At 51.6% G+C, this 24,582-nt stretch overlaps 1 protein-coding gene across 2 annotated transcripts in view; it reads left to right on the top strand.

Moving 5' to 3' along the window:
- Positions 1–24,582, top strand: part of CDH23 (cadherin related 23) — a 399,895-nt gene that overhangs the window by 151,894 nt on the left and 223,419 nt on the right. For both annotated transcript variants that reach the window (XM_036828302.1, XM_036828301.1), the window contains exons 9-10: positions 18,381–18,493; positions 20,195–20,383. In XM_036828302.1, coding sequence (XP_036684197.1) covers positions 18,381–18,493; positions 20,195–20,383 — 302 coding nt within the window. The remainder of the gene's footprint in view (positions 1–18,380; positions 18,494–20,194; positions 20,384–24,582) is intronic.

Here is a 24,582-nt window from a genome sequence, read left to right as displayed (position 1 = left end):
TAATGAGGATGTCAGTGGAATCCCTCCCAAGGATGTCATGCCAGGCCCTCTACAGAGGTTGTATCTTATGCTGACAACAAGCTCTATCAGTGTCCCCATTTCACAGAGGAGGAAACAGACTCAGAAAGGTTATGTAACATTTAAGGTCATGCTAGACCAAGAAATGGCAGGTCTATGTGAGTCTGAAGTCCACGTGCTTTCCACGGGCCACCGTGCCCCACTGGGTCTTCATGAGAACCCTGTCATGTACAGACCTTGCCTATGCTGTTCCCATTTTATGGGTGGGTAAACTGAGACTGAGAAAGTTCAAGAAACTCAAGGTCATATGGTTGGAGAAGTGGTAGACACTGAACTGGCTCCTGGTCCAGTCCTTATTCTGTCTACTGTACATAGAACTTTCCCATCCATGCTGGGAAGCCCCCCCAGTTCTGGGCAGTAGGAGTGTAACTAGGAGAGGAGAGGAGATAGTGTTGCCCTGGGCTGACATGAGAAACAGATGGGAGGGGAGACTGGGTTGTTGGAGGTCAAGAAGGCCCAAGCTGCTTAAAGTCTTGGAAGCAGGTCGACTTGGTGTATTGTGCAGGAGGGAGCGGTGTAGGGTCTTCCAGGAGGAGTGAAGTGCTGACCTGGTATCTTAAAGTGCCCCACTTGTACAGCCCTCCCTGTGGCCTGCCCCTCAGCCCGGGGTCACCCACCCCCCCGCCCGCCACCGCCCAAGGCTCCCTCCCTCACAGGTTGGGGACATTCGGCCGCTGAGATCAGGTCTTTGTCTGAAGGACAGGTAATTAATCCCACAAAGTAATCCCAGCACACCCTGGCAGATTTATGGAGATCGCCTCTGTCCCAGGAACTCTGCCTTATCATCTTTCATTTCCCAGGCAAAGCGAGTGACTTGTTATATCACAGGCTTCATGCCAATAGGAAATTCATTTAGGGGCGTTCTCCAGGTGGAGGGAGATTGATAACGCGGGCCGGGGGCAAGAGCCTGTGGCAGTGCTGGGGTCAGGGAGGGAGGGGAGCAGAAGAGACATTATCGTGCTTTCACCTGTCCCCTTGCCGGTCTCTATCTTTCTCCCAACATCAGGGGCCCAGTTTCATGGGGCTCACCTGTCACAGGAACCCAGATACCATCCAGTCCAACCCTCCCAAGTCACAGATGAGAAAACCAAGGCCCAGAGCAGCGAGGGAGGGACCTGATTCCCAGGCTCGCTCTTTCAGCTACTCTGCCCTAGCTCTCCCCACCCGCCACTCCCCACGTGCCCTGCCCTGAAGCTGCCACAGGTGCAGGAAAATGTCACTCCATCACCGGGGGGAGCTCCTCAAAACCCCCACGACGGACCTTGGAGCCTGCCTCCCTAGGGGGCTTTTATGGTGAGGAAGGGAGCAGAGGTTGGCAGTCCTGGTAGCTCACCCCCCACGCAAAGAAGGGTCAGTAGAGCAAGGAAGGGGGACCTGGTCCTGGAGGTCAGGGTAGTCGCTTCTGGTCTATAGGCTCTGCCTCTAGCTTGCTGGGCAGTGTGAAGGTCCTTGTCCCTTTTTGTAACACAAAGAGTTGGGGCTCATTTGATTATTCATAAATATTTATCCAACACCTCTCATGTATCAGCTCTGGGGACACAGCCATGAACAAGAGAGATAAAGCTGTTGCCCTCACGGATCTTATAGTTTAGTGAGAAAGACAGAAAATAAACAATCAAACAGATGAATGCACAAGATCATTTTAGAGAGTGACAAGGGCTTACAAGAAAATAAAACAGGGGCTGGAGGTATGATGGAGAATGAGCTGCAGCCACTTAGCTGGGGTGGTGACCTTTTTGATACGGTGACATTTGAGAGGGGCCTGAGCAACAGTGGAGGAGACAACCACGTGGAGCGATGCAGGAAGTGAGTTCCAGGCAGAGGAAACAGCATGTGCGAAGGCCCCGAGACAACAGTAAGCTGTGTGTATTTAAGAAACAAAAAATTGGAAAAAGAGGTTTGATGAGGCTTCAGTGTAGTAGGGAGTAGAGGAGTAGGAGTAGGAAGTGGGGTCAGAGAGCTGGACAGGGACTGATCATTTAGGGGCTTGCCTACCAGGCCGAGGAGTTGGGGTTATTCCATTTGCACTGGGAAGACACTGCAATGGAGTCACTTGATCTGCATCAGGCCTTTGAAAGATGTGCTGGCTGGAGAATGGGCTGGAGAGGGGGCAAGAGGAGAAGCAGGGAGACCAGCTGGAAGCCCACTGGGGTGGCCAGGTGAAAGATAATCTGGAGGGTTCGTCACGCGACCCATGTCAGCTGCATCCATCTGTCTGTCCAGCTGCTCACAACTCTTCCATACCACCCCAGCTTCTTTGGCAGCCCTTCTCCTTCGGGAGGGCCTGGTCACTGTTCTGAGCACCCCCTGGGCCTCGCCTGCTCGTCCCTACCCCCAGCTCATCCCCCCTGCATCTTCCCACAACTCTCTAGACAAAGCTCTCTCAGGGGCCGGCCTCAGAGCCACTCTGCCCACACACCCCACTGCCTCCGTGCTCCCCCACCGCACCCTCAGGGCAGGTGGGCAGGCTGCAGGCACCCCAGAAGGGAAGGGAGGACCTTGTCACCGCCCAGAGAAGGGGGACAGCGTGGCAGCGTGCAGGACCGCCCTCGCCCACTCGGCAGCCCCTTGTCGACAGGAGCCAAGCCTGGCGGGGCTGGCTTCGTCCTGACACTCACGCCCAGCTCTCGGTGGTTAAAGCCGTAAGTCATCTTCGGACGGGGGCGCTGCAGGCTGGGGCTGCCCCAGCTGGCATTGCTTGGGGCTCAGTGCCGGGAGGGAGAGTGGGCGCATCTGGGCAGAGGTTGGAGGGGGCCGAAGGTCAAAGACTGCCCTCCGTCTGGCCTGGGATGAAGGGTGTTTGGGCTCTGAGGCTCTGCCTGGTGCCAGGGGCAGTGCCAGGAGCTTCCTTCACAAACAAGTGTTTACTTCCTCTTTTCCATGGGCCCTGAGAGTCTCAAGCTTGCAAAACGTCCCCAAAAGATGCCATCTGTCTTCAGCTGGATCCTTTGCTTCCCCTCCCCCACCCCAGAAGTATCCATTCACAGAGCTTAGAGTGGGGGTACCATAGGGTACCCATCCCTTCAGCTGTGCTGGGAGCATCCCAGAGAAACTGCCCTCCTGCCAAGGAAGTAGGAGTCTGTAGCCCAGGCTAGCCCCTCTAATCAAGAAGGACCCCAGGCCATGCATCCTGAGGGTGGCCCAGTGGGAAGTACCCTGAACTCTGACCTGTGGCCTTTCTATTTCAAAAAAGTGATCAAAGGCCTCACACAGATTTTGGTGGCTGATCATCCTCCCTGGCCAAAAAGGCAAGGACATCTCTCTTTTTCCTGTTTCTTGCTCGCTCAGCAGAAGTTCCTGCCTGTCTGAGCCAAGGGAACGGAAATGTCTCGGGACACCCCTCCCTGTCTGGCTGGGCTCACTCATCAAGCATTCTGAACATCCACTTGGTGTGGCGCGTGGGACCAGGGCCTGGAGACATAATGAGACATCTGGGGCTGATGCTCATGCTGGGAGGATGAGGGCATTCTGGAAACCAGGCTGCCAGGATGAAATGGTCACACACCCCACTCACCCCACGTGCCACACACACACACACACACACACACACACACACACGCCCCAGTCCAGGACCCCTGGCCTTCATCAGAGAAGCAGGGCCAGGATCACTGGCAAATGTGAAATATTAAATATTTAGAAAAGTACAGAAACTGACATAACATGCCTCCATATATTCACCACCCAGATAACATTTGTTGACATTTTGCCGTATTTACTTCTGATCTTTCCTTCTTCTTTTTGTTCTTAAGAAATGGAACTTGACAGGTATTGTTAAAAGGACCTTTTCTTTCATTTTCAGTGATCTCGGAGGCTGGGTCTCTGAGGAGCAAGGGTTAACACCTCTAACCCTAACATCAGTCTCAGAAATGGCCCCCAACTCGCATATGGTCTGTCTTGGGTGACATTAAGGAATCATCAGCTTTGTTTCATGTGATAGTGGCATGTCTGTCCACATTGAAGTCCTTATCAGAGACATATACAGTATTTAAGAATGAACTGGAATTGGCTCTAATAACTCCAGTGCGGGGGGGAGGGGTGAGTTTAAAAGAAGGAAAATTGGCAATATGTTGATAATTGTTGACGCTGGGTGATGGGTACACAGGGCTTCGTTGTGCTCTTCTCTCTACATTATCTTTGAAATTTTCCATAGTAGAAAGTTTTTTTTTTTAAGTATGGTCCCAAAGCTGCCAGGGGACCCACACCTGGTCTGGGATCCACATCCAACTGTGTCCTGGACGGGCACCCAGACTTGAGCCAGACTTGAGGTTGACCCGTCTGGTGCCATCTCTGCCTCTAACTTGCTGTGTGATGTTAGCCAAGTTACTCACCATCTCTGACCCTCAGTTCCCCAGGGGAGAAGAAGTTTGAACCTGGTGGGCTCTAAGCATCTTCCATCTCTGACACTGGACACATCTACCTTGCATGCTCAGAGAGCCCACTGGAGGGCAGTGGGTTTCCCATACCACTCCTCAAGAGAGCCTTTGCAAAAAGGATTCTGTAGCCACATAAGTTGGAAAGACGCCGCATCACAACATCCTTGTCCTGGCAAGTTACAAGCCACATTAGCCCATTAAAGGCTCTAACAAGTCCTGCAGCGAAGATGCCTGTTCAGCATTTCCCAAATGTATTTGACCACAGAACTTTTAAAAAGTTGGCCTTTCCTATACCCCAGGCATCAGAGTTCCCGGGGACACCCTCTGGGAAACCCCGACCTTCCAGTTTTCACAATGGGAGCTCCTGCCCTGAAGGATGAATTTGCCATTTTTTCATGATGATTCTGACTCATATTCAGTAGAACACAATATTTGCTTTCCACACTGTCAAGTGGGTTTTGTACTTAAGTAAATCTGTAGTTTTCCCCCCTGCCCCCCTCATCATTCCCTGATCAGAAACATCTGCTTTGATGTCACATTCTGAGTCACTGACCAGATGCTGGAAAACCCTCCGACATCAGGAAACTGGGCCTGGCACAATCTGGAGCTTTCCTGGTGGGGCCTTCTAGAAGCAATGATTCTAGGGAGGAGTAGGAGAGAAAACACAGGCTTTGACATCAGACGCTGTAGGTTCAAATTTCAGCTCAACCACTTACCAGCCACGTGACTTGGGACAAATTTTTTTTACCTCTCACCTCAGTTTAGTAATCGATGAGGATTAAGCTGCAAAGGATGTGTCAAGTGCTGAGTTTCCTTCCTTCTCCAAAAGAATTTATAACAACTAATATTTACTGAGCACTTACTATGTGCTGAACTAAATAGATGCATTACCTGCTTTCGTCTTCCCATCAGCTCCATGAGACAACTATTACCCCTCCCCTTTAACAGCCAAGAAACTAAAACCCAGAGAGGGTAGGTAACTTGCCCACAGTCACACAGCTTATGAGGAATGATGCTGAGATTTTAGCCCTGGTCCTAGGCACTACAACATCTGCCCTTTTCAAAAAGATCTGATCCAGATGAAAAAATGTTGATCCTCTGAACACCTTACCTTACCTGCCAGGTCAGCGTTTATTGGTCCTCGGGTAACCCAGATGGTATGTCAGGCCGTGCATCCTTGGCTAAGCGCTCATAGACAACCATGGACTCCTAAAACTGAAAGAGTCCGTGGGAACTTCCAGGTTCACTGAATCCCCAAGCCCCCAACCCCATCCCTCAGGGCCCCTTCTGGGGGTCAGGGGGGTGCCGAGTGAGCTGGACTCCAGCATAGCCCCCTCATCTGCTTCAGCCAGGGCAGCTAGCTCTCGTTTTGGTTGTTTTATACACTGGGATTCTGGAGAAGATTTTGTCTGATTAAAGGATTTGCTACTAAAACAAAGAAATTTGAAAACCGCTGCCATAGAAAAGCCCCCTCTTTTTTAAACAGGAGAGGACCCTGAGGCCCAGAGAGGTAAAGTAACTTGCCCGGGATCACCAGCTATCCTCCTGAGCCCAGGCAGACCTCCCTCCTCTCTTCAGGACTCAGCAGGGACCAGATTGAGGGGGGCTTCTCAGCCCTCAGGGAGCCCCTCAAGGTCAGTTGTCTGGGCCGCTTCTGCCAGTTGGGAGCCAGTTTCTATGAAGATAACTGTGTCTGAGGCTGGCTCCCTGAACCTCGTCCGACCACATCTATTTCTGGGCCGCGGAGCCCTGACGGAGCACAATTTGATTCATAAATTACCCAGCTCAAGGTGTGTGTGATGGGCTCTCCTTCCCAGATTTGAAAGTCATTCACTCCGGAACTTGCGGTACTTGGGGCTGAAGGAGGGGCAGCTGTGGGTTCAGCACTCAGGGAAGGAAAGTGGCAGGGGAGCTGAGGGGACGCGGGGATTAAGAGAGCATGGCTCTGTGCCAGCTCCGTGCTTGTCGTCTCACTGAATCCTCCCAGCCACCACAGGAGACACCTTCTATTATTATCATCCCTATTTGGCAGGTGAGGAAACTGAGGCTCATAGAGGTGAGGTCACTTGCCCAAAGTCACGTGGCTGGAAGTAGCAGAGCTAGGATTCGAACTCAGGGCTCTCCAATGCCGACATTTTTCCCAGTCACGATGATGGCAAGCCAAGGAACTGAACAAGCAGCACTTAGAGGAAGCGGTTAGACCCTGGGAAATAGGATTGGAAGGGAAGTTTCAGGAGTGCCGAGCCTCCTCATCCACCAAGTTCAATGTGCACCAACAGCTGGCATTGCACCCCACCCTGCCCCTCTTCGCCAGTCTTTCTTGTCTAACATCATTCAATTCCAGGCACTGCTTAGTTCCACCTGCCCCAGCCACCAGGTTCACTATCCTTGACACATACCCAGCATAGGCTCAGCACTTTACAGTTTGTAAAGCACTTTCTGGTCCCTTATCCCACTGAACCTCCAAATAGCCAAGTGAATAGGACAGATATTCTCACCCCCAATGAGGAAACTGAGGCCCAGAGAGGACCACAAGCCCACAAGCGCGCATCTAGTCAGTTCCTTTATGAGTTCTTCAGTCAGCTTCTTTATATATATGCTTTGTCCTTCCCCCGGGGGTGGCCAGTCTTCCCGCTTAGATGGTGGGTTCCCTGGGGGCATTACCCATCACCCGCCCCCACCCCGTGCCTCATTAGAGAGGCCTTATAGTGTGATAGGTGGTCTCTGGTGCCCCACTCCCCAAGAAGCCCAATCCCCTGGGCCTGCCTTTCCCGTGTCTCAGTGCTGGATCCGTGCAGGGGTGATGGCCCCACCAGGATGACAGACAGCACATACCCGCCTTCGTGCTTCCTTCTCCTTGGGCATCTGATCATCCTCTTTGTTTTCTTAAGAAAACCATCCTCCTTCCCCCCTCGCACTCCCCCTTTGGGACAAGGTCTTTCAGATCATCAAATATCAAACGCTTCTTATGCGCAGGCTGAGATGGCTTTATCGGAGCCTGTAAATCTCCCAGAGCCCTGACACTCTCTTGAATGCCAAGCCTCAGGTGAATTATGTGGGCCAGTCCGGGGACTCAGTGCACCTCAGCGCCCACTCTTGGCCCGAGGAGGGGCTCCTGCTGAGGCTGGGCATGGGTGTTCTGGGCCCACCTGCCCGGGGTCCTGGAGGTAACCAGCCTCCAGTCAAGTGAGCAAGTCAGCCTTTTTTTCCCTTCTCCTCACCTTGTTCTTCTCCTGGCCAGTCTCTGGCCCCCAGAGCCAAGGAAGCGCCAGCCCCACCCAGCAGAGACCACGGCAGCTAGGAGGGCCATTTGAGACCCAAAAGACCCAGGTTCTAATGCCAGCCTGGTCACTAAGTAACCAGGTGTTCTTAGACATGTCACTTCCCTGACTGAGCCTCAGTTAACTCATCTGATAGCAGTGCTGGCCTTGCAGGGTGTCTTGAGAATCCAGTGAGCTCAGAATTACTCTGCCAACAGGCAGAAGCATGCATCTTCCCTGTATCTTGGGGGCAGCCTGGTGTGTGAACTAAGCCTCCAGGCTCTGGAGTTAGACAGACTTGAATCCTGGTTCTGCCACTTACTGGTAGTGTGACTTTAGGCAAATCACTTAATTTCTCTGTGCCTTGATTTTCTCACCTGTAAAATGGGAATAACAATGATGATGATGATGATGGTGATGATGATGATGATGATGATGCCACCTGGCATGTGGAGTTGCCGTGACGAGTAATTGACCAATACATGGGAAGTGCTCAGAACCCACAGTAAGTGGCCCTGGTTATTGCTCCTTTTCTCACTGCCATCACCCAGTCCATGCTCTCATCACCAACAGGCCTTGCTGCCTCCAGGGCCTCCCCACGGCTGTGGACAAAAATCCAAACTACTTCCCTGGCATTCAAGGGTTCTGCCTCCTGGCATCAGCCACTCCTGACACCACTTCGTGTGAACTCCGCTTGTCCCATTGGCTCCCCACTTTGGAAGTGATTGTCCCCTCCAGCCCTTTGCTCAGAATGCCCTCCGCCTCTCCATACTGACCCAAACCCAGCCCTCCAAGGCCTGGCAGAGGATCCCCTGCCCCAGGCCCCGTGAGCTTCCTCGCCTAGATCGATGCCACCGGGGCGCAGAGACCTTATCTTTTGCTCTTCAGACTCTCCAGTACCTTGCAAACTCTTCTTTGAGTAAATCCCTTCCTTCATCCGGCTGAGGTAGCAGTGACCATGGCGGGAAAGGTCCCTGTCCTCAGGGAGATTAAATTCAGCAAATTATTGTCAGTCATGGTGGTAACCCAGGTAGAGAAAGATTTACTCATTAAAGTGAATCCGTTTCCGAATCAGCCCACATGTAGCACCAACTTAGAACACATAGACACACATCATCAAATATTGGGGGTTTTTTTGGTGGTAAATAAACATAACATAAAATTTACCACTTTAAAGTGGCATTACATATACTCACAATGTTGTACACCCATCACCACTATCGAGTTCTAGAACTTTGGGGATTACTCTTTAAGGTACTTATATTAATTCTTTTTACAAATATAATTCACATAAGTCAAAAAGGAAACATTGAAATGGCTCTAGAACAACGGCTCTCAACCAGGAATGATTTCGACCCCCTCAACCCTCACCGCAGGGAACGTTTGGCAATGGTCTGAAGATTTATTGGTTGTCACAATTGGGAGAAGGGGTGCTCCTGGTTTCTAGTGGCTAGAGGGTAAGGATTCTGCTAACCGCCCCACAGTGCATGGAGCAGTCTCCCACAGCAGAGAATTTTCCAGCCCAAACGTCATGGGAAGCTGAGGTTGAGAAGCACTGCTGTCACATCACTACTCGGAGATCATTTTTGTTAACGTTTTGTCAACATTTCATTCCTTTTTCTATATATATATATATATATTTTAAGCAACAACAAAAAATGTGCCTTATGGAACTATGCTATTTTATGACTCCTTTGGGGGGAAAATGTCTGAAACATATATCTTTCAAGTCACAAACTTCTCTTTGCAACATTATTTTTAGTTGATGACCGAATTTCATCTCATAACGTAATTAATCCCTATTGTTGGACATTTAGGTTGTTGCCAGTTTTCCTTAGTAAACAGCACCACGGTGAAAATCCTGGGAGCTGCACCTGTGGGCACATCCCTGATTATTCCCTTTGGAGAAATTCGCCTGGTTACAGAGTAAAGGTTTTTCAGGAAATCAGGAGGTTCTGATCGCAGCCCTGGCCCCTGGCAATGTCTGATTGATCCCCGTTAAAGTGTCGTCAGAGGACCAGGGGCCGCCTCTCCCTATAGGTGGGGAGCTGGATGCTGCTGTAGGTGAGGGGGCCTGGCTTGACCCTTAGCAACCCTAACATAATAGGCTTTACTATCCTTGGCTACTCAGGTTAATGTTTCATAACTTGGAGCCAGATTAGTCAGAGTCCGGTCTGTGGTCTTATTACGAGAGGTGATCATTTATTGGTGTACTTGAGCTTGATGAAAACTGTCGTTCTGGTGAAACGCCTACAAGACAAGCAGACTGCAATTCTCACCTGCTTGCGGGGGATCAAAGATCATCTTTCCCTGACTGGTCGGTAATAACTGTAATTAACAAGATGCACTCAGCTCAAACAAACATGTCACTGTGGTAGGGTGGGTGTGATGGTCCCAGTTGGAATTGCTAATTGGCTGACTCTTCCTCATAGCCCTGGTGCAGTTATGGTCTCTGTGATGTGTGACATTTTAAGTCACCCTGGTACCATTCTGTCCTGTAACCTTCTACACTAGCCTCAGAATGGCGCCCTGACACCTCTGCTGCAGCCCATGCATCGTTCAAAAGCCTTCGTGGAGCACCTACTGTGTATCACCAGGGGCACTTGGAGAAACCGGTCCCTGCACTCCTAGGGCTTATATTCCAGTGTGGGGAGACAGACAATAAGCAAACACATTAACAGATGAGAAGAGATGTTCAGAAAGTGGAAGTGGTTTGAAGGAAATAAAACAAGATAAGGGAGAAGAGAGTGATGAGGGTGAGAGTAGGATGGTGGGGTGACTAGAGAGGGCTCCTTTGAGGCCCCCTCAAAGGTCACCACCACCTTTGAGCTGAGACCTGAATGCAGACAAGGCACCCACAGAGATCTGCAGGGTGAGCATTCCAGGCAGCTTCAGGGAAAGCTTTGGAGAGGGGGTAGGCCTAATCTGCCCCCTCCCTGATGGTCCTTAGGAGGGGCAACAAGCTCTCAGCCTGCATCTCCTTCTCTGATTGAAAGCCAAGGTAACCCACACCGCTGGTTGCCATATGTTGGTCACAGAGCTGTTCAATGCGGCCCAGCCCAGGTGCCACCTGGGACTTGGCCCCCTTTGTCAGCAGGCAGCTAAGTAACAATTTTTAATTCATAAGATATCTTGCCCAAAGCCCATACCTCAGGCTGACTCCCAATTTTCATTATGCAGTGATACAGTCTGTACCAGTCAGAATTATATGGCTCCACGGGACAGTGATGGGCCTGCAGCCCAGCTTGTCCCACTGGCCCAGGCGGCATACACAGCACACACGTTGCTGTTTAACAGCTACCCCTGGTGGGGGGGGGGCAGGGGGAATCCAGGGGCCCCTGGGTAGGACATGAACTCTTTAGCTTAGTGAGAGCTGAGTTTAACGCCTTGTTATACCCCTTGCTATGACCTAGAACCAGTTATTCTCTGTGCCTTAGTTTTTTCATCTGGAAAATGGGGATAATTGTACCTATCTCATGGGAGCTTTGTGAAAATTGAAATATATTGTGTTGGCCAAAAGTTCATTCATGTTTTTCGTAACATCCTATATAAATATACAAAAAAAAAAAAAAAAAACCTTTGCACAGCGCCAGGCACAACACATGTTGGATATTGTGGGGAGAGCCCCTCCTGACTCATTCTGGATAAGATGGGCCATAGTTGGGGCTAACCTGGTCCAATTCTTGTATTCAGAAAACAGGCATAGCAGGGAAAGAAGAGATGGGAACCAAGATAGGCACCACTGTAGGTGCTTTACATACACGATCACGCCTGATCCTCACACAGTCCCGTGAGATGGGAGCTGTTATCCACACTTTACAGATGAGGGGTTTGGCTCAAAGGAATTCACAATTTGCAGGAGGTCTCACAGCAGGTAACTGGCAGATCTGTTGTTGGTGCTTAGGTCTTTTTTGCATCCTTCGAGTTCACGCACAGTAGGCAGTCTTCACTAGGGTGCTGATGTAACAGACTCCTGGCAGAGACTACGGCTGAAAGAGGGAGTACCAGGGGGAAGGGGGTACATATCCCAGTTCTGCTCACTTCCCTGGGGAGGATCCCTGGCCCTGGCCCTGGCCCTGGGGAGGGCCAGGTAACCGAGTCAGAGGCCAGGTGAGGGATCAGGGTCCCACTAGTCCTCTCATCCATTCAGCAACTAGCATTTGAGTAGAATGATAGTTGGGCCCAGAAGACCAACTAGATCATGAGCTCCTCATAAGCATGGCTTTTTTTCCTTCTTTTCTCAACCCCATGGCCCAGCATGGCCAGACCCAGAGTATGCCCACACCTAGTGTGTGCTCATTGACCCTTCCTAATCCCTACGGGGGGGCAAGAAACTTCAGGCCATCCAACAGATAGGTAATGAGCATTGTTCTGGGTACCATGGGGACGGAAGCATGACACCCTAGCCCTTACCCTCGAGGCGATGCTGGGTCTCTGGATGTGAGAACCGAGGAGGCCCCACAGCACAGGGATATTCTGAGGGTGCCAGCCCAGCTCTGGGGCTCAGTGGAGTGAGAGAGGGCGCAGCCTCCAGGACTGGCTTCCTGAGGCTGGTGACATTGCTAATGGACCTTAAGAACAGACAGGACCAAGGTGGGAGCCATTGGTTTTCCTTTAACTTGGGGGCAGCAAGAGTGGTTGCTGTCAGCCCAGCAGAGCAGACAAAGCAATTGAAAGTCATCAGCCTGTGTTCCCACACGCACCATCAGCCACTCACTAAACTGTTTTTCGCCCAGACCCAGCTCTGCCATGGGTCAAGATGCTGCCGGGTGAGATAACAAGGGGACAAGATGTGGGAGTGATGAGATTTGGCAGGGGCGCCTGGGGAAGGAGAGAGCCTGCTAGCCTTGAAGGAAGGAGGAGGTGGGAGGGTGAGCCCTCAAGGCCCAAAGAGAGAGCCACCCCCCTGCTCCCCAAGTCTGACCATCTACCCTCACCTTCACACCCTCGAATCTAGTTCCCCTCTCCCTCTGCCTTTGACCATCTATGAAACAGAAGCCCTTTGCTTGACTCTGCTGCGCCCTCTAGCTGCCACTCGGCCTCTCTCCCTGTTTATTACACCAAACTCCGGGCAGCAGCACCTGTACTAACAGTCCCCAGGGCCCCCCTCAGCCACTGTATCTCACAGTCTGACCTCCAGGGGCATCTGAAGATCCAAATGGGGGACCTTCGCCAGATCTTCCTTATCCTGAGCCTGTCTCGGCACTGTTTGACCCTGTCAACCATCTCTTTCTCAGAACTTCCCCTTCGCCTGCCTCTGGGCACCTGGCTGTATACTGGTTTCCCATCTGCCTCTCTGACCACTGCCTTTCTATCTGCATTTTCCTGTGCATCCTCACTGGAGCCACAGGTCTGCCCTAAAGGCCGGCTTGCCAGTACCTTATATATGTCACCACATTTTTGCCGGCAGCCCCTGTCTTCCCACTCTAGTCCCCATCCACCCCTCCCCTCCAGCTCCTGGAGGACATCGCCACGTGGACATTCTGCTGCTACATAAAACTCTTATCATTTTATGAGGAATTTACCTAGAACTTTTCAGAACGTAGAGAGTTTTTAACTAGGACTCCCTCTTGAGAAAAAAGCAACTTATTTGCCACCTCATTCTATGAAGGATGACAATCTCTTATTTGTCTCGCCCTGTTCCTTGTCCCTTAGCACCGGGCCAGGTACAGAGTGGGTGCAAACCTGTGTGTGGGGCAAACGCCTGCAGGGAGAAAAAGAGAGGCGTAAATCTCACTCCAGGCCAGCCACTCACCAGCCATGTGACCTTGAGCAAGTTATTTAACTTCTCTGAGCCTGCTTCCTCACATGTAACACAGGGTGTCTTCTTCTAAAGTTATTGTGAAGACTGAGTAATATAATTGTGCAAACATCTTAGCTCAGTGCCTGGCACAGGGAAGTGTTCAACAAACTGTAACTACTATTTTTTAATGAACAGGGGAAAGAGGGCTGTGACTTCCCTTCAGCAGCCTTTTGTGCTTTTGCAGACTTGATTCACATCTTCTCAACCTCCCTCTTGCAAATATGAAGAGGTCTCGATGCCTGAAGCTCCTGGAGGATGTGGCTGTCCCACAAGAGAACCAGCAGAGCTAGGAATGACCTGCTTCTTCCCTTGTGTGAACGCTTTAAGTCACCAGTTCCCAGAAGTCTTAGGGTGCTCAAGGTGCAGCCTCACTCCCTGCAAGGACCCCTCCCCTACCAGGTATATCCCCTAGGACAGCACCTGTCGACCCAGGGAAAGCAGCTGCCCTTCTGCTCAGCAGTGGGGGCTGAACAGGTGAAAGGCATCCCTCAGTGAGCCACCCCCAGCCCCCTGGTCCCCATGGGACTTGGATAAAGAGTGTCTGGGAGACCAGAGGGCTGACAGGGTGGTATCAGTTTCCAGGATAGCAGAGAAACTTATGTGTATGGTTTCCAAGCCCACGGCCCCCCGGGGGAGGGAGGATGGTGGGAGAGGGGTGATAAAGGAGGGAAGCAAGGAAGTGGTGACCCACCCCGAGGCCGGAACCCTGGGTGCGATGCCCTGTGGACCTGAGGGTTTTGTTCTCAGCCTTGGCCTCAGGGCTGCCGCCTTGTACATCTGGGCCCTTGGTTGTGAGGCTCTCCTGGCAAGAGGATGGGTTGGCTTAGTGCTCCCGCTGGGCGAAAGCTCTAGGCACAGGCTCCTGTGGTGGGGGTGGGTGGAGGAGACGGTCCATGGTGCTGTCTTGGTGCAGGACAGGCGGCCAACATTTATTGAGAGGTTCCTATGTGCCAGACACTGTATTAACTCATTTAATCCTCACAGCAACACTCTGGGGTGGGTACTATTATTACTCCCATTTTATCGACGAGGAAACTGAGGCCCAGATATGTAACTTGACCAAGGTGACCCAGCTAGCTAGTAGCAGAGCCATGATTGGAACTCAGGGCATAACTGCTTCTCTGTTCCACGTTGCTTTCCTTCAGGGGCCTTAGCTTAGCAAGTTCTTATACACTCAATAGTGTGATTTTATTCTGAATGCAGATCTTTTGTGTGAGACTGAAGGCATGAACCTTGCCTGCTTTTCTCTGCTGATTCTCTAGCATTTTGCACAAAGTAGGTGCTTGATATGAACTGGAATGAATGAGTGATCTGATCAGTCAGTCAGTCTTTGAATGAGACCTGCCCTGCTTGGGGCACAGGGCTCACCTCCTGTCCCTGCCCAAGCCAGCATCCCAGTGAGTGCTCATGTTGCCATGGTGACAGTAGGAATATCAGAGGCAGTGACTCACTTAGATGGCCTTGTCAGCTCCCTGGGTGTAACCCTTTCTGACTGTTGGTCCTGGCAGTTAGTCACTCGTACTTTGCAGGAAGCTGAGAGGTGAACTCTCCACACAGATAGATGTGTGAAAAAGAATGTGTTTGTGTGTGTGTGTGTGTGTGTGCGTGTGTGTGTGTGTGCTGGGGGGAGGGTCCTTGAGTTTGAATTTGTACCAGTTGAGGGGTATTTGCCTGCAGGTTGGTTGGAGAAGGTGCCTAGGCTGGGAGAGGGGTATTTTATGTGCTGGGGACAGACTCGGAGTTGGGGATGGGCAGTGTGGCCATGAGTAGGGCAAAGGTGCTGAGTGCGGGACCCAACTGAGTTTGCCGGGGAGATAACCTTATTTTCCAAACTGAAAACCACAGCACATCGTTCGACAAGAGGCTTCTGGTTTGTGAATGATTTATAGGAAAAAACTGGCAAAGATAAAAGTTGAATCACATGTAAACATTGATAGCTTCCTTTATTGGGAGGAATAAATTTATATGAAACCCTGGAATGATGGGATGCTGGACAGGGGCGCTGAGGAGGCGGGGCCCATGCCTGTGTGTGTGGTGGGGAAGACGGTGCGAGAGGCAAGAGGCTGGAGGTCTTGCCTCAGGGCAGCCCTGCAGCTCAGCATTTAGGGGCCGAGGACCTGGCCCCTAAAGCACCCTGCGCTGTCCATGCTTCAGCCACCTCAGCACTGGTCACCCTGTCACGGGCATACCTGGTTGAGGGCTGCATCCTCCACCAGAAGGTGTCCCGGGTACATTGTAGGAGCTCAATAATTGTTCGCTGCGTGGATTAGCTAATGATGAGCAGATGAAAGCACATGTCCTCTTGTTTCCCCAGCAGCAGAATTCCTAGCTAAAAAAACTCCTTTATAGTCATGCATGTATATGCCTCCTGGCAACTCTTTCCTCCCCACTCCACAAGGGCAGCTGTACAAAAGCCCGCAGGAGGGTACCCAGGCCGCAGGACGCAGGCTTAGGCAAGGTGGAGGCTGGAGTGACGTCCCCTCCCTGGCCTGGCCCAGGTCAGAGTCTCCAAAGCCCACACTCTGAGAGTGACGTGAGACCCGGCCGGGCTCTGCCGTCAGCAGTCTCTCCCCTGCCTCAGACAACCTCTGCAGTGGGCTGGGAGTGGGCCACCTTGCCGGCCAGCACAGGGGGGCTGAGAACGGCCCCTGCCTCAGAGTCTAAAGTTAGAGAAAGACGTTGTCTCCCCTCTACTTTTGCCCTAGTTAATCCTAAAGAGGATACGAGCCTGTGTGCGGATCCCTTTAGAGCCGGGGAAGGGGCGGAGCGGGGAGATACAGCAGCTTCCATGGGCGATCCTGGGGTCCACCTTGTGTGTTGGAGGCCTGGATGTTAGTTCCCACCTATGGAATACATGTCCATCCAACCCCTTCCCCAATCCCGCCTGTCTTCCACGGTCCAGCTCAAACAACATTTATGAAGTACTTATTTTGTGCCGGGAACTGTTCGAAGCCTGTACATGTGTATATATTTTTTCTCATTCATTTAATTCTCATAACCCTATGAGATAGATCCATTATTATCCTCATTTCACAAATGAAGAGACCAGGATGCAAAGCGGTTAGATAAGTTGCCCAAGGTCACACAGCTAGACAGTGGTGTAAGGAATTAATGTCACCTCCTCCATGAAGCTTTCCTTCTTTGAGCCTTCCTGTGTGTGAACAGCCTCTCCCTGCTGTGAACTGAGATGCTGATTCTTGTGGGTGTCAGAGCTCCCTTACGAGGCTGTAAGTGCTTCAGCGTCAGAAATCCTGGCAGAGTGACCTCTGCGTCCCCCACAGCGCCAAGCACAGGGCCTGGCCATAGGACAACCCGTCCAGGGTACTGCTGAATATGTGAATGAATGGCAGTGAGCGAGCAAGTATTTGAATGAACCAACACACTGGTTAATGAGGAGGAGAGGGGAGTGGAATTGAGGGTTTCCCAGTGAACTTACAGCCTGATGAGAAGGGCACAGGGGCAAGTATGGGGGCCCAGGTGGGCTGGAAGCAGCCGTCCTTCAGGAACATGCTTGCCACTGTGCGCCCAGCATTATCCAGGTACCTTGAGGAACGGTCGTGAAAGCCCCCCATCTTCAGGGGACTTTTAGGCTGGGTGAAAGGAGCACATTAACACACAGGAAGCAACTGGGGAACGAACAGAGCAGCAACTACTGCCTGTAGGGCCGGAGGGGTAAGCGAGAGAGATTAGGACCATCTTCCTGGAGCAAGAGGAGGAGGGGCTGGCACCGGGTGGGAGGAAGGGCGGCGAAGCCGAGAGACAAGGCGAACGATGAAAGACAGGAGGCAGGAGTGGATCTGGGGAAACTGCGGAAGCCACCGTGAGGGCCGGGTACCTGTGGGGCAGCATAAGACAAAGCTGGTGGGTGAGAGAGGGGTGGGGTACATTTGAGCCAGTGCCATTTGTGCGTGATTTTTGCCAGTACTTTAAATACATATTTTAAATTTTAGTAAATACTTAAATACTTCTAAAATTGAATTTTGTTTTTAACTTATATTTATCATAAAAGGAAACTTTATATCACTGCCATATAGAAGAGTAGAGTAAAATAGAATAGACTAGAAAGAACAGAATAGAATAGGAAATGACCGTAAAAATAAGCACAAGGGGAACAAAACAAGGCTACTGCCGTAGTCCACTGTGGCTGCCATAACAAAATACCACAGACTAGGTGGGTTATATACACAGTAGAAATTTATTTCTCACAGTTCTGGAGGCTGGAAGTCCGAGATCAGGGTGTCAGCACGGTCGGGTGAGGGCCCTCCTCCTGGTTCAGGTGGTGTCTTTTTGCTGAATCCTCATATGGTGGAAAGGGCAAGGGAGCTCTGCGGGGTCTCTTTTATAAGAGATGAATCCCGTTCAGGATGGGTTCACCCTCATGACCTAAGCCCAAAAGGCCCACCTGCTAATGCCATCACCTTTGGAGGTTAGGATTTCACCATATGAATTCTGGGGGGGGCACAAATATTCAGACACAGCAGTCACTGAGTCCTCACTGGGCACTGCTCCCTTTGAAAGGCTCTGAGCCTGGAGCCTGCTCTCTCTCTGTTAAAAAGGAAAAGAAGCAAGTGTTAGACAGGTTGTTAAAGACATATAAGCACCAAACCAAGACTTTCTCCTTGACTCAGTCAGAGACCCTTGAGGAAGATTGAATGGGCATGATGTTCTCATCCTGTGATTCAGGGCCATCTGCTGCCTGGGCTATGTGCTCCTTTGTACCCCAGAGTTCTTTGCACTACTCCTGGAACCAGCATTCATTTTAAGTTACTGATTAGTCCTTAATGTCCAGAGAGGAGCCCTGGCCCCAGCCCCATGTCCACCTGTCCTGGGCCCCAGTCACATCCTGAATTCTTCTCCCTCTTGCAGGGAATACCAACAGTATCTTTGCCCTGGATTACATCAGCGGGGCGCTGACCTTGAACGGCCTGCTGGACCGGGAGAACCCCCTGTACAGCCATGGCTTCATCCTGACTGTGAAGGTGAGAGTGGGCGCTGGGCACCTCCATCATGGGTAGAGGGGATGCCCACGCTGTGGTGCCCGCCTCCAGCGGCGCCCAGGCAGAGGGTCCAGGAGGCGGGTCACTTCTGTTCCCCTACCCTGCACTGATTCCCGGGGCTTGTGCCCAGGGCCCCTGTCAGAAAGGGCCAACGCTTGTCACATGTGGGCCTTGTCAGGGGCCCCTCTGCTGGGCATTTCTCAGCCCTTATCGACAACTGCAGAGGATTGCAACTTTCATCTCCATTTCAGGAGTGAGGAGGCACAAGTGGGTGCACACCCCGTGGTCCCCTCTATTATCCCATGATTTCAAGTTCTAATATAGCCAGCTCAGATTCTTAGGTTTACCTCGTTTCTGGGGTTTTCTCCCATTTCTAATTCTTGTGGCTTCCCTGGGGCTATTAGCTGGTTAGGAACCAGCAAGGCAGCGGGCAGGGGGCAGAAGCTGTGGTGGTCCCCACCCAGGAAAGTGTGTGCAGCCATAGCCCCCTGCCCCCTGCAGCCCCCCGCCACTCATGATTGGTTTTAATTAAAATCAATAGCTTGCTGAGGCATTCGCTGGGAAACCCGTTTAGGGTACAGATGCTGCCTGGGGCAGAGGGGTCCTCCCCAGCCCCCGCCTTCGATTGAGAGGAGGGGGTGGTACAAGGACTGAGGAGAGGGGCTCTGGGAAGGAGGCCCTTCCATTGGTGTGGGAAGGATGGTGCAGCCTGGCCCTTCATTGCTCTCCTTGACCTTGAGAAGGCCTGTGACAGCGATGGATTGATTAGCCCTGACTCGCCCACTGGCTCTGTCCTCTCTACCCGGATGTGCACATGTGGGCCAGCGGGGGAGGGCAAGCTAACACGGCCTTTCCCCCATCCAGAGCCAAGCCTGAGGCCCTCTCCCAGCCTCCCCTCCTGTCTCTGCTCCCTTCCTGCGGAGGCAGGCAGCTCCAATGGAGAGAGCTGCTCCCTAGTCCCAGCGCCAACTCACTGTGCAACCCTGAGCTCAGCTTTTCCATCTTTATATAAAATATAAGGATGAGTTCCCACACTTGGCTGTGAATCCAAATCCCTTGGGGAGCTGGTAAAAGATACCTAGTCCTGGGCCTCTTGCCCAGAGATTCTGGTTCAAAAGGTTGGCATGGGACTGGGAATGGGTATTTTGTGGCCCAAGGACTCTGGCCCAGAGACTGGGTGCCCAGGTGTCTGAGTCCATCTATTTCTGAGTCCAACCCAGACCTTCACAGTGCCTAGCACAGTGTTCAGTCCATAGCAGATGCTAAATTAAGTCTTGATTATCTGCTAGCACAAATGTTCTTGGCCTCAGTTTCATCATTTGCCAAATGAATAAAGACTCTCCCTTTGCCCCTAGATGAACCCCTAAATCTATCTTGTCTTCCCCACCCCACCTCATCCCCTTGGTTCTAGAATCCCACTGCCTGAGTTTGATACTTACTCTGGCTGTGTGTCCTTGTAGAAGTTACTTAACCTCTCTGAGCTTCAGTTTCCCCATTGGTAATGGAGATCAGTAAAATAGGGATGCTAATGATAGAATCTTCCTCCTGGGGTTATGGTGAGGATTAGATGGGATAATTCACATAAGGCGCAGTGCCCAGCATTAAGAAAGCCCTGGTAAATGATGACTTTTATTGTGACTATGGCCACCTTCATCCCTGGGGTGTTTATTCCTCTATCTGCAGGGCACAGAGCTGAATGATGACCGCACCCCATCTGATGCCACAGTGACCACAACCTTCAACATCCTGGTGATTGACATCAATGACAATGCCCCAGAGTTCAACAGCTCCGAGTACAGCGTGGCCATCACTGAGCTGGCACAGGTCGGCTTTGCCCTCCCCCTCTTTATCCAGGTGGTGGACAAGGATGAGGTGAGTCCCAGAACGCATGGCCATCCAGCCCAGCACCCAGCCCGGGCTGTGCAACCCTGGAAGGGATGCCAGGGGTCACTGGGCTCCCAGGTCCCCATCTATAAAATAGAAACAAACATTGCTGCAGCCTCCCCTGCTACGTTCTGAGGGTAAATAAGGCTGCAAAAATTAGTAGTCTCTAAACTTTTGGACCAACCCCCCTACACCCTATAAAAAATGTTTGAGCACACACCTCCAATGTATAGTTCTATATTTAGAAATGTATATACATGACCATCATACTAACCTAGTATGTGCATTTTAAAACATGCACACAAAAAATATAAAATTTAAAAGGTAGAGGCTCTTGTATAAATGGTGACTTTGGAAAAGTCTTATTCCTGCTTTTGGGGTAATACTGACCCTGCCTTTTCCTTGCAAGGAGTGTAAGTGCCTTCCAGAGGATCCCAGGCCATAAAGAGACTCCAGAGGGTCCAGGACACCTGCATCCCCTTGCCCAAGGGCCAGCCAGGCTGAGGCCAATCTTAAGAGGGAGGGACATGGGCCACGGGTGAGAGAGAGCTCAAGAGGGACAAGAGAGAGGGGGCTCCGGCAGGGCTACAGCTCCCGTGAGCCTAGCTACGCCCTGTGTCATTAGGCCAAGGGCCGGGCCTGGATGGGGCAACTTCCATCCCTTCAGGACCCTCTCAGCCTGCCTCCTCCCCGCCCCTCCCCTCCCCTTGCCCTACCTCCCCTGCCCGTCAGCAGTCACAACCTTAATAGGATTTCTATTTATTACTGCTGCTCCCCTGGCCCACTCTGCTCAGGAATTCCATTAGGTTTTCCCACCCGAGGTGTTCTCTGCAATTACTCCTCACGCGTGGCCATACTGGCCTTGCTCCAGGCCCGGTTCCTCTTCACTTCCTGGCCCCTCTCCTGTCTCCTGTCAGCTTCTCTCAACTGGACACAGTCCCCCCAAGGACTCAGGTTCACAAGGGCAAGTTGGCCTGTGTGTGTGTGTGTGTGTGTGTGTGTGTGTGTGTGTGTGTGTGCACAGTCACGTTTCTGTTCATGTGTGTACACATACGTGCGTGCACACATGCCTGCATCTCCTGCTAAGTCTTTCCATACCTGAGATAATTGAAGTTTGTACTGAGCATCTACTGTTTTTGTTTTTTTTTTTAATTTATTTATTTTTTATTTTTGGCTGCGTTGGGTCTTCGTTGCTGCGTGAGGGCTTTCTCTAGTTGTGGCGAGCGGGGGCTACTCTTCGTTGTGGTGCGTGGACTTCTCATTGCGGTGGCTTCTCTTGTTGTGGAGCATGGGCTCTAGGCACGTGGGCTTCAGTAGTTGTGGCACGTGGGCTCAATTGTGGCTCGCGGGCTTTAGGCGCGTGGGTTTCAGTAGTTGTGGCGCACAGGCTTAGTTGCTCCGCGGCTTGTGGGATCTTCCCAGACCAGGGATCGAACCCGTGTCCCCTGCATTGGCAGGTGGATTCTTAACCACTGCGCCACCAGGGAAGTCCGCATCTACTGTTTACAAGCAGCTATATCCGGCCACTTCAGGGAGTCCAGGAAGTGGAATCCATGGTCCCTGCCCCATGGGGCCAAATGTGTTTATGCAAATGTAATGTGTAATTTTAAAACATATACAATAATGTGGAAAGTTTAAAAGGTGGAGACAAACAAGTATAAAACCAGATTCTAACATTTTCTCACACCCCAGTAGATCATCTTGTATCCCCTGGGAGTGCAGGTCCCCCTTTGGAGACCGCTGTGTGAATGAGAACCTCAGAAGAAAATCCCATCCTAGGTTTCAGGCTGATAATAATGCCCAAGGGAAGAGAGACCCTGGAAGCAGCGTGGGTCCAGGGTCCAGTGACTATAGGCAGTGAGGCTCCAGAGCTCAACTGAGGAGGGGGGAAGTAGGGGCTGGGAGGATCGGGAAAGACTCTGTGGTGAGAGGGGAGACTAGGGCTGAGCCTTGGGGTATAAATCAGATGGTGAAAGGGTCCTCAGGAGGGGTGGTGGGGACCAGGCTGTGGCCCACAAGGAGGACCGGAGGGAGAAACCTGTAAGTAGATGGAGGGAACTGGCAGTAACCCGTGCAACTGATCAGGGATTGTGCAGTGGGTTGCTGGCAAGGTGGGCTGGGACATAGGCCTCGGGGGGCCTTGAATGCCAAGCCAAGGAATCAGCCGAGGCCTGTGTTCAAGGCCAGCCTTGCCATTTATTAGCTCTGTGACCTTGGGTGAGTCACTGACCCTTTCTAAGCCTCACTTTGCTCATCTGTGTAAAAAAGAAATAAAAAGACAATGTATAAGTCAGTTTCTAGCGCAGGAACAAATTAACCCTGAAAGAGCAGTTTATTTCTCACTTGGACTACTTGTGCGGCAAGGGTGGGCAGGGAGACCCTCCTCTGTGTGGTCACTCAGGTGCACACTCTGCAGGATCGCGGTTGCTGCAGGAAGCAGGAGGCAGCTAAAGGGTTAAGCACCAGCTCTTCTACGCTTCATCCCAGATGTGTGACTTCCACTCAGGGCCCATCAGCCAGCACTAGTTAGGTGCCCCCACCTCACTGCCTGAAGGCTGGGGAATGCGGGGAAGCAGCTAAATAGTTGTCTCTGCCACAAAGGGTATCAACAAGGTATGTGGAGAGGAGGAGATCAGATGATACGTGTATAGGACTTAGCATGGTGCCTGCCACACACAGATGTTAACCAGGTGGGTCCAGGGACATCACCACCGGCAGGGCCAGAATTCCCAGGGCCCTGCAACTTGTTGAGGGATTTCAAGGTTACTCTGACCTCTTGGGTTTTACCTCAGGCTCCCTTTGCGGGAAGGCTGTCTGAAGCATCGGCAGGAATGCTGAGGGGAGTCTGGATCCAGCCCGCCCTAGTGACCCCTCCCCACTCAGACACAGCCATCAGCACGCCCACTGTGAACAGGACGCCCAACACCACCAGGGACCACTCTGTTGCTCTCCCCTGGGATTTGGCCAGTGTCTCTGACAGTAGAGGACTGGCCTCCTTCCCACAGGGTCCCACTTCTCCAGGGCACAGTGAGGTGCAGAGAGAGGAGGAGAGGCAGCCCAGACTATCCCACCCTAAGGTCACTGGGAGCATCTTCCAGTCTCCCCATAGGGCAGCACCCAAACCAACCCCAGATGTGGTCCTGGGCTGGTTTCTAAATAAGAGAGAGAGAGAAATTGCTTTCTCAACTGCCCTGCTCTTTTGCATCTCCCATCTCTTCTCCACTCTCCAAAACTCTGGAGGGATGCAGATCTGGCCAGGTAAATGCTCCCAAAGCCTGGTCTTGGGTGCTGATGGTCAGGCCCCAGCTTCCCAAGGTGGAGTGTTCAGCCGCATCACCAACAGGAACAAAAGACAGCAGCCACAGGCACTTGCAGCGCTGCCCAAGTGTCCAATGTCTGGGAAAAATCAGAGAACCTCGAAGAGGAATCAAGAGCTCTTGTAACATATTTTTCTAAATTGTCATTTTTCCGACTTCTCTTTCTGAGGGGAGACTCCATCTGTTGGGATTTGTGTCTGGGTTGAAAGTGACTCTGGATTTGCTAGGTATGGCAGGAAAATGTTTATTGAGCAGATCTGGAGAAGGGAAGGGAGCATGAGGAGAGGTCACATCCCTTTGTTGTAGAGTCTCTAGAACATGTGATTCTCCCTTGCACTCATCGTGAGTGTGATTTTGCAGTTATTAGTGTGGTGGTCTCAAGAGTATCTGTCTTCCCATTAGGCTGAATGACCCGCAGGTAGGAGCAGGTCTGCTTTTGCTCACCAGTGTAACCCAGTGCCTCATACTCTGCCTGGCACTTGCGGGGCATGCAGAAGTTTATTTTGGTTGAGTTAAAAACATGATTAAATGATAAAAGAAGCAATGAGGTGGCCCAGGGCTTTATCCAAACTGGATCATCAGTCAGTACCCTTATGCTGAAGCCTAAATCCGGCTGTTTGTGTAGGAAGGTGACCTCAAAGGTCCACTGTGGGGCAGTAGAGGGTGCTGATGGAAAACAGGAAGGGAAGGAGGAAGCAGTTTAACCTCTCAGTCAGCCCTTTGTGGCAGTCTTTCCTAATAAGAACGCTAATCTAATTCACACAGACTAGATAATGCCTGCCATCCCTTCCACATCCAAGATTCTACTCAGCCTCTCACTGAACCTCAGGCTCTGCCAGACCCTTCAAGACAACAGAGGTGCTTGAAAGA

The sequence above is a fragment of the Balaenoptera musculus genome, chromosome 16 (assembly GCF_009873245.2).
Source record: "Balaenoptera musculus isolate JJ_BM4_2016_0621 chromosome 16, mBalMus1.pri.v3, whole genome shotgun sequence".
Classification (NCBI taxonomy): domain Eukaryota; kingdom Metazoa; phylum Chordata; class Mammalia; order Artiodactyla; family Balaenopteridae; genus Balaenoptera; species Balaenoptera musculus.
This window is presented reverse-complemented; position numbering and strand designations above follow the sequence as displayed.